The 10,674-nt window shown below is 34.8% G+C and overlaps 1 protein-coding gene across 1 annotated transcript; it reads right to left on the minus strand.

Annotated features, from left to right (window-relative positions):
• Positions 1 to 3,141: 3,141 nt before the first annotated feature.
• LOC134847885 (paramyosin-like) lies at positions 3,142 to 6,974 on the minus strand. The gene is made up of 4 exons (XM_063865144.1): positions 6,195 to 6,974; positions 4,848 to 5,003; positions 3,999 to 4,374; positions 3,142 to 3,749 (listed from the first exon to the last, which is right to left on the minus strand). The coding sequence occupies exons 1-4, from the start codon at positions 6,736 to 6,738 to the stop codon at positions 3,182 to 3,184; spliced, it is 1,644 nt and encodes a 547-aa protein (XP_063721214.1). The 5' UTR covers positions 6,739 to 6,974; the 3' UTR covers positions 3,142 to 3,181.
• Positions 6,975 to 10,674: the final 3,700 nt, after the last annotated feature.

Below are 10,674 nucleotides of genomic sequence, written 5' to 3' on the forward strand. Positions count from 1 at the left end.
AAACTTCGAACTATTTTGTAGCTTAATCGTTTCCCGGTGCTTTAAGTTTTATTCTATTTGAATTTGAATAATTATAAATAAATTCATAAAAAAACAGCTCTGCAAAGTAAATTTTTTGAGCAGTCTCATCAAGTATAAAAATTTATGAAATTATTTCAAGATGTTTCAAAGCAACAACCGGTTTGCCAAAAATTGAGCAACCTCATCAAGCGATGAAACTTTTATTTGTATCATGCATCGATCGGTTCATCAACCTCAAATTTTTCAGGCAATCTCGCCAAGCAATGGAACTTCGATTAAATCAAGATAAATCATAGCATCAGTTGCTGTGAAAAAATGTTTTTCACTCAACCCATAATACAATGAAATTTTGAAATGTTGTAAGTGAATCTCGCAGCATGAATATGTTTGAAAACTTTAATTTACTAAGCAATGTCAACAATCAGAGACACTCTGGGATCTTTCTAATTATTTGGAAGCGTGAATCGATTCGATAATATAAAAGTGTTCAAAGAAGATTTCAAATGAAAACTCAAATTAAATTTCAATTTCTCCGTCTCAATTGAACAGAAAAAGTTTTAGATATTATTCGTCTCAGAAATAAAAATGATCTCGAAATACTGCAGACAAATAAACGGGCAGATACTGTCTAGACTTGAAGTTCAATCGAGTTGCTTTTGTCTAAAATTTGTTCAAGAATTTTCCGCCCCACCTAAGTGAAGTGTTTTTTTTAAACGTTGCGATCGATAGCCTTTTAAACATAAGGCCATATGAATTGATGTCTTTCATGTAATTAATGCTTTCATAACTTTCATAACTGAATATTTTTATGCCAAATAACGTTCTGTCAGTGCTGCCTTAAGCAATTATCAATCGCAAGATTTTCTTGCAGTGAACCATTAGTTTCAGGGGATATATCTACCTTTGTCACATCTAAGGGTTCTCGAGGGTAAAAAAAACTTTAAGGATTATTTTCTAGAACCTGCTTTGCTAATTAAGTTTTTTTAAGTATTTCATAAATTCACTCAATAACCTGAATTATATTGAATGAAGATACCTTTTTGCGAAGTTTTATACCACTGTGATAGTTATAAGCTTTCGTTCTGGCTTGAGTTTTTTATGACAAATTTATGATGGTCGAAACTGGTAGGTCCCAGTGCTAATTCTTCTATGAAGTTGAGCTGATCTGTTGTTTCATCTGTACTTCTCAACAAATTTTTCCTGATTGATTGCTGGTTGTTTCATTCTTTTCTGACTGATACTATAAATAGTTTCAACCTCACAAATTTTTGTAAGTTTTAGTCATAGATCATGGCTCTAAATATTTTACAGTGATATTTATCAAGAATATACTTGGATATATTGAATACTTATTTTGAGCTGGTTTCAATAGAAAGCTAACTAAATGTGAAATTGACTCTGCTAATCCCAATTCATAAGTTCGGTTTGGGCTTCTATCCAACTCCATCGTTTTCCCTATTTTTTTTGCTTCAAGAACTCAGTTCGCTTTTTTTTCTATGCTACAGCAAATTCAACAACATAAGGCTAAGCCGTAAATCAAGTCTTTCAGTCGTTATCTGCACTGCATTGAAAATCAAAATAATTTTCCAAAAATTAAAAAATCAATTTTGAATATTCGCTGTTTAGACCATCCGCGCCAATCCGTCATAAATAAAACAGGCTTGCTTTGTTCGAATTTTTACTTTTATTATAACTAAGTTTAATCAAGCTGCCCGTACCTTACAAAAACTTGGAAACCAGATCTGAGCATCTTAAAATCTTGCCTATTTCAGATCTTGTCCAGACATGGTGCATGTTTCGTTTGGACATGGACATGGACATGTCTGAATCAGGATTGAGGCAGGTATGGATTCTATCGCAAAAACAGCTGGCACAAATCGAACTCCTGCTAAACAATGAATCCTTTGTAATAACACTTTTTTCAATTTCTGCAGACCGCGGGGAAGCTATTTTGGAATAAAGAAAAAGCTGAAAAATATTTTTTGTTTCGCAGGTTTTTATTTTTAGCCACCCGATTTTTCGTTCCAGAATTATTACAAACACATTATTCGAAAACTCCGTAGAATTTATTTCTATACGTGCTTTTCACAAACGGAAAACAAGGACGTGATTTTTAACGAGTTTTAGTGTTTTTTGTTAAAGACACGTAACAAAAGTTGGAAATCCATTCGAAAATTTCAAAAACATTTTTTTCAGATCTGATAATGTCTAATGCAGTTCTGGGCAGATATGCAATCTCACAACAAATGAATTAACCCTGGGCATATCTGTACTTTTATTTTGTTTCTGTACGGGTGTTCACTAATTCTTGAGCTTGAAATTTAAAAAATTCGTTTATTTACTGAGCTAACTGTTAAAAATAAGAACCTACAACGAGTTCTTTTCTTTTAAATAAAACTATTCTAATTACGAGAGTTATTTTTTTATAATTTGAATAAATATACCGAGCATTACAATTTTTTTAATAATTTAATATTGACAGCAGGGTTTCCAGAAGAGTAGTACTCCTCAACAAGCAGGCATCCGCTTGTTCAAGCGCGAAATGGTGCTCAACGTCAACGGTGCTCAACAAGCGGGATACCCTTCCTCAACCGTACTACATATAGTTGCAAGAATTTTTGTCGCCAAAACCCGGTCCTATTTATGCCTTTTTTAAATTCTCGAGTATTTCCTCTTGGCTCATCTATATAAGGTTCTTGGTTCTTTGCCTCGATAAAAATCTCCGCTTCTCAAACGAGATGAAGGTGGTTCGAGGTTCACCATGAATGTTCTCACTTTTTCAGGAAGTAGAAACTTATCCCAGCCCAAAAAAAAGGCATTTAATTCTCAAGCAGGAGCAGGCAGCAGAACAGTGGTTTTCCATAAATTGTTGAATATGGATCAATCTGTTTTGTTTTTAATCGTTAAATATTCAATCGTTACGCCTGTTTTGTTTTCATTCATTACGCCTGGCTATAGACAAGTGCAACAAAATCAAAATATGAAAAATGACCGAAAGTATGTTCAAATTGGATACTTCTATGCCGGAACCTATTGCAACGGTTTTTAAGCCCTTTTAGTCTGTATCTAGTTTTAAGTATTAAAAAAAACAACCCGAAGTCTAAATTAAGTTTGCTAAAAACTATTACTGAAAATTAAATTTTTCACTTGAAGTGTGAGTTTACATGGTTGCATATGAGCTTTTAGGCCTCGTAACTAGTTTTGATCTTTCTCTTTTTGATTTTACAGGTCTTGCAGTTTTTGGTCTTCGCCTAAAACTAACATTAGTTGTATCGCCCATAAATAGCAGTTTGTCAGTCGAAAGAGACCTTTCAAGCCCAGTATCAAAAACATCTTCTAAAAATTGACTTTCCGTTTTGTGAACTCCTACGCAACGTTGAGCATATTCATCTTCTCGTGACGTCAGCGGTGCGGACAAAGGTCTAGAATATTCTTCACGCACTACGCCATCTAGCGACAGATTTGATGCATTGACTTGAACTCCGGCTTTGAGTCGGGCGCCGACCAATGTTGCCATGGTTTCGGCGGCGCTCGTGCCTCTCTCGTAAGTTGAACTTATTTGCGAAGCTCGTTCGGCAAACAGTTCGTTGCACTTTTCATTGTATCTTCGTTTCAACTCGGTGTTTTCGCTCATCATGCCCTCGGCCCGAACCCAAAATTTCTCCTCGACTTGCTCGACTTTCTTGGCAAAGTTTGCTTCAAAGTCAGCGATTTGAAACTTCAAGCTTCTAAAATAAAACTGCAACATAGAAATCTTTGGCGGATAAAACTGTTTTGTTGTAGGACCTTGCATGTCAATTGCTTCAAAAAGTTAACTCACCTTTTTTGAACCATACCATTCTTACCTCTCAAAAATATTAATGTGTGATTTCAAAACTTATGAAACCTAGGATAGCTGAAAATATAAGAAACAAAACATGTTTGTAGCATTTTTGATAGACTTTTTGTAAAAAAGGAAAACTCAAAAAACCACTTGCCTGATTTCGGCGCTTTTATTTTGAGTTTCTTTCTTTAGAGCTCTGATTTCGATTTTCGCATTTTCAAACTGCGCTCTCAAAGTGTCGAGCTCTTCCAAGGCACTTCTGAATTTGGCCAAATCTTGGGTTGCTTCTGTGAAATTTCTCAGAAGTTCTGCTTTCTCCCGGTCTTTTTCTTGAACCATTAGTTTAAACTCCATTTTGTACTTTGTGTGAAGTTTTTCGATTTCACTTTCGTGGTCGGTTTGCATTTTTTCTTTGAGTGCGTTCAGAGAATTTGTTTTTTCTTCTAGAAATTCAGCTTTCAGTTTGGCTTCGAGTTTTTTGATTTTCTCTGCAACTTCGGCTGCGATGTTTTGTTTGTACGTCTCAAATGCTATTCAAGCAGGGCTGTCATCGAGGAAAACAATTGTCTCAGTTTCCCCTAACTATGGATGAGACTTTTAAAAAAGTGTGCGAATTTCCATTTGTTCCAAAAAATACCAGTTGAGAATTAAATAAGGATAGGGTTAAGAAGATTTTAAGAAACGAAGGCGCTGGGTATTTTTTCATTTTTCATTCAATTATGTAATATAGAAACTTAGCGACAAAAATCTTGCTTCACTTATTGGCCCCTCTCTAAAAAAAGACCAAGTTTCCCAAACTAACTTTTGTCTACTTTTGAACCCGTTTAACCCCCCTGCTTTAGTCATTTGTTTTGAATTGTAATGCCAAGCGCTTTAGATTTCAGCAAAGCTTTCTTAATGGTATTTCTGTTCTTTTTCATTAAAAAACTCTATCAGAAAATTGTATCTTGTATTTAAATTTTGAAAAATGATTTCCGCGCAATGTTGACCCCTAGTGACCTCCCTGCTTCAACCATGTCCAACTGAGTCTGTTTCTGATCCAGAGCATTGTAGAACTGCTGTTCTGTCTTCTCCATCTCGTACTGACTTCTTCTCTTCTGCTCGTCCAACTGGTAGCTCAACTCCCTCTTCAGGTCTCGAAGCGAGTCCATGTGGCTCTCTAAATGAAAAAAGGTGGTACATAAGCCAGCCGAAGTATAAATCAGCAGAATTATCAACCGGTCGAAAAAATGCAAGTGTTATATAATAGTTATATAGCAATTATGTAACAGTTACAAAAGTTATGCAAATTTCATTTTTATGATATAACTTTTCGGCTTACATACTTCCTTCGGTTGGTTTATACTTCGGCTGGTTTATTTACTTTCAAAAAAACTTGTGGAAAAACGAATTGTGGCAAAAAGATCTTGTGATAATCCTGGATGGTGGGGAGGGGGCGGCGGGGGTTGGTGATTGTTGAGGAACGTCTAAAGGCAATTTATCTCCAAAATTAACTAAACAAAGATGACTTTGATTTTTTTTGGACTGTTTGTGATCTGTTGCTTTTTCTTTGCTACCCTGGTCGAGGTTTGCGATTTATGTTTTGACCGAGGCGGGTCTAACACATGTCAGAGTTCGACCGAAAATCCATAGTCGGGAAGGCCCTCTAGTCGAACGCAAAGTCGAATCATAAAGTTGAGTCGGTCGAAACTCAAAGAGTCAGTCAAAATAGCAACGAGTAGGAATCATATCGGGATTCAACCATCGACAAATTGTTCTAGAGGAGGAGACTTCAGTGATTTTTCCTCTTCGCCCCCCAAAATCAGGTTTAGTATTGAAAATAGGTTGACTTTACAACAAAAGCCCACCCATAACCTGAAATCTGAGACGCCTGAAAACAGGCTTAATTTAGTCTATGACGTTCTCTCAAGTGATGTTTTTGTAGAAGAATTCTTCATTTGTATTTCTGTTTTCTGCTCGTGTAATGATTTCACTTGCAAACAATTAGTTATTTTTATTATGATTATTATTATTGTTATTATGATTATTATGATTAACCATATCGAACTGCCCCTCCTAAGATACCTCAGATACCAAAGACAGTTTATACCAGCTGCAGTAAAATTCTGGTTGAGATTTAAATTTAAAAAATGATGTCAGTCTTTTGAAGTTTCGAATTTGCAAGCACATCAAAATGATTTTAGTGGAAAAATATCAATTATATACTTATACTCACTTTTCAATATTTTTCTGAAAAATGAGCTTTTTTTCACAAATGACACAAGTGTGTGAGATTAAATTTTAATTCGTCTCGTTGCATGCTAAACAGAAGATAATATATAATAAACTAATCACGAAATTCAAAACTGACCTTTTAATTGCTGAAGTTGAAAATGCAGTTCATCGGCTGAAGTTTTCCTCGTAATTTGGTGCGTGACTTTCTCCTCCTCTAAGGCCACCGTCAAGTTCTCAATCTGATTTTCTAGACGAACAATTTCTTCTTCTAATTCTTGAACTTTATCTTTCAAATTTTCTACCGGAGTTTTCCGCACAGGAAGTTGTTCCAACTCTGAAAAATCAGTTTTGAGCGTCACCGAGATTCGATCCTGCGACTTAGATATGAACAAACCAGGTCCCATCTGAACCATGTCTGTCCTTGAACTGGCGCCGCTACGAGGCGGCAAATTTGTCGGACTTTTATTTGGAGAAGGAGCTCGCTTCGGCTGTAATCGTTTTGCTCTCGGTGAACCCGAAGTTCTAACTGGCGCTCGGTTTGGATCGCCACTTGCCGTCTCGGGTCTACGATTCTTTCGTGACTGGGCGAATAGCTCGGCCGCAGGAACAAAATTTCCGAGCTCTTTAACCGGTTTTCGGCTCAAATGGCTCGGACTGCTTTGAGGCCTTTGTAATGTCATTTTTTCTAATTAGGTTTTTTAGTTAAAAAAAGTTGATTTAGCAAAAAATCTTACAAGACAAAACTCAAAAACGCTTCGGTTACGGTTTAGCTTTTGACAAGTACTTTATATAATGAAGCCTTCAGCTGATTTTGAACAATAACACGATTCTTACATTGAATCTTCAATTTGCTTAAACCATAAAAATTGGTGCTCAAAACACAAATGAATATCCAAAACACCGTTTGCTTTTTGCTAGTGATGTTAAGCTTGGCGTAATGCAGACCATACTATTTTATAACATAAAAACAAAGCGTTTCTAGTCTTCTTAAACGTTTTGGACAATTTTCGTTGTTCATCCTCATAATAAAAATTAGCGACCGTTACACATTCACCAATTATGCTTAGAACAAATCGTCTCGTGAAACAAATAGAAATGCATAGAACAAATAGAAATACTAATTTGGTGCCAAATATACTAAAAGGAGCGGACACAAAAAAAAACGCAATTCAACAAAATTCAAAAAAGTACTCAAAACGGCATCTTAGAACAGTTTTTTTCAAAAGTTTGTCTAAAGTTACAGTACAGATTTTTTTTTGACACAATAAGGGTCTTTAGAGTGTTTTGGAGGAGATAGGAGCATCACTTTGGTCCACAAAGTTTTCGAAAGTTTTTTGAAAATCCCAGATGCGTCCCCGTCAAAAACCCTTGAAAGCTTTTTTTTTTCATTCTAAGGTGGCGACAGTGAGCACAAAAAATCACCTTCCCGGGTTGACCTCCCTACACCGAAAATGCTTATCATACAATTCCATACATCAAGTGTGTGGGAAAATGCTTGTCATACAATTTTCATACAATTTCTAAAAATGGTTGAAAACTGGTATAAACTCATTTCTGTGGCTGTTTGATTCTAATAAAACAATCTGGTGATAAAAAACTGAGGTTTTCGTTTTTTGAAAAAAAATGCTTATCATACAATTCCCATATATGAAAATTGTATGACTGGCTTTTTTTGATGGCGAGTAATTTTTTTGTTTTTTTTTTCAACCGCAAATCAATTTTCGTACGCAAACAAACATTTTTCGAAAAAAAAATTTTGCATGCAAAATTTAATATTTTGTGTGCATAACGTAGTCCTGGATACAATAAAATTGGCTTTTATTTTCTTTTCACTTAATTTTTTTTTCAAAAACGCTGAAAATTCCTTTTTCTTTTGTATAGGGTGTTAATGTACGCCTTAATTAATGTCTGATAATTTGAAAATTCAAAAATTTAATATAATCATCATTAAAAAAATTTGCCAAAAAATATAAGTTTGTTACTTTTGTTATATCATTTGTGAAAGACAGCCAAATTCAGGTCGTTTTCTATGCATTGTAAATGCAAGTCCGTCCAACCTTTTGGTGTTTTGAGTAACCAAGGTCTTTGGCACTTGTGTTCGGTTGCAACTACAACCGAAAATTTTTCAGAAACAAAATTTAGAGAGAAAACATCCAAATTTTTGGTTTATGGGAAAACACCTATCATACAATTTTCATATATGGAAAAATGCTTATCATAGAGTTTTCATACAATTTTCTGTACGTATGGAATTGTATAAAATTGTATGACAAGAAGTTTCTCATATATGGAAATTGTATGATAAGAAGTTTTGGTCAACCCGGGTTTTTAACTTTTAAATTTCTTGTCCCAACCTGAATATTTTGCTATCCTGCTATTTGAATTTCAAATTCTTAAGTTTCAAAAAGTTAATTGAAGGTTCCCGTACTGGAATTCCATGGATGATAATCGATTATATTGTCATTTTATAGTCAGTATCTATAAAATTACAAAATAATCGATTATAATCTATCAAAAATGGATTATAATCCTAGTATTTTTTATCACTATAATCCAATGGAATATATTTCGTATAATTTTTTTGCCAATATAATCCCTTATAATCGGTTATAATCAATTATAACGGATTTTTTTATAACGGATTTTTCTAGAGGTTAGTCTTGAAAATTACCACTTTTTTTCAAAGTTATCGCATTTCCTGTGTAGTGCATTTGCTACGTATTAGTTTTCGTAAAATGTTACATTTCTTGTTTCAATTTTTATAATTTTGTCTTATATACCCCGCTTACTCCCTCCCTGTTTACCCTAACCCCCTGTCCCCCCTCCCCCTGTTTCCCTCCCTGCTTACACCACCCCTTGTTTGCCCTCCTCGCGTTTTCCTCCCTGTTTTCACCCCATCCCCTGTTTACCCCCCCCCCCCTCACCCCCACCCCCACCTCCCTACCAGTATAACACAACCGCTCATTTAACCATGTAAAAAGAAACCAAAATTTCTGACTTCATGCAAAACACAAATTCTGATTTTAGTTTGCTTTTGGTCAAAAAACAGTTTCTAAACCACGTTGTAGCCAAAAACTACAACCTAGTTCAGTCCGTTTTTCTATGCTTTTCATGGGTTTTCCATTAAAAACTTTGTATGGTAAGCTTTTTTCCCATAGACCCGATTAATGTAATTGAATGACTTTCCTTCTTCTTATATTGATGTCAAGTCGGGAATTGGTCGCAGGCGAAGTATCGTTCTAACTTATTATTACGGCAAAATCTGTCAAAACAACACAGTACCAAACACAAAGAACCCTAATTTTTTGAAAAGTGGAACAAAAAAATGCTGAAGTTAAACGCTAACTAAATACGTTAGAAATTAACAGCGAAATTTTGCGTTTATCGTTGCTTAACTTTTCCTTTTCAATATTTCTCTCGGCATTTTTCTGAATATTCACACCCACGCAGACGTCAGTCACTCTTTTAGTCACATGCATGATGTACTTAGTCTATATTAAATATCCAAACAGGACCAGTTCAAGTAACCTACATCAGTTCAAAATGGAATGATTCTGGAGCCGAAATAACAAGCCATTTACTATAAAATTTACAAAAAATTTATTATCTGAAAATAGTTTTCTTTTTTTTCGAGCTCAAAGTATAATATTTTTTCTGAACTTTATGTCATTTTGTGCCAGAAGGTAGAGAGGAAAGTAAAAGCAACAAAGCTTGGAAACATCATTAATACATTCAGTTGACTACGTTTAATTTCTGCAATTTCTATTTAAAAATCCAAAAAAAAAATATTTCTGTAAGCAAAATAGTTAAAGGTCTTGTGTTGGTAATGCTGAAACTAAAAAAGAAAACGTTTCAGCTATATTTTTAAATTTCATAATTACAAAGAAGTATTACGCTGTTATGCTGTTAAATAGGACATAAATCAATCCGAAATGTTGGTTATTTGAAAATTCGAAGCTTCTGTGAAGAAAATAAAACCATTCCAAGCTTGAAGCGACACTTCGTAACTGTCGACAATTATTGTAACAGGCGAAAAATGGTAACTAGCGACAAGTCGTAATCATAGGGCGAAAACTGAATTAGTCACACTTCCTCTCGTGCCGAATGTATGCGCAGTGGAGCAAAAAGCAAGAGTATTTTACTGGCCATGCCTTATCACGAAAAGTTGCTTGTTACGAATTGTCGCCATACCCATTCCAAGCACAAATAATCCGCTACTTTCTCTGAATTTCGAATCAAAACCAAAACCGTTTGCACTAGGTTGAAATGACTCTGGACTCGATCGTTGTGGGATTTGAATACAGTTATGAAGTTTTGGAGCTACTTTTTTCAATGAAAAGAAAATGGCGAGCAGAATTCATTTTGTTTTTACCAAAATCTACAAAATAGTTGGCTTACAAAAAATTCAAGCTATATAACAAATTGATTGATTTAAATTCAAAATGAGAGCTACTATTAATTTGAAGCGGCCCGAACACTTGGAACCAATGTTTAAAAAACGAGTCCAAATTCTATCAAGTTCAATGAAAGCTCGGAAGCTTTTCTAAAAATTCCAAAAAAAACAGCCATTATACTTTTCTCTTCTTGTTCCAATTCAGTCAAGTTGTTCGTTTTAT

The sequence above is a fragment of the Symsagittifera roscoffensis genome, chromosome 6 (genome assembly GCF_963678635.1).
Source record: "Symsagittifera roscoffensis chromosome 6, txSymRosc1.1, whole genome shotgun sequence".
NCBI lineage: Eukaryota > Metazoa > Xenacoelomorpha > Acoela > Convolutidae > Symsagittifera > Symsagittifera roscoffensis.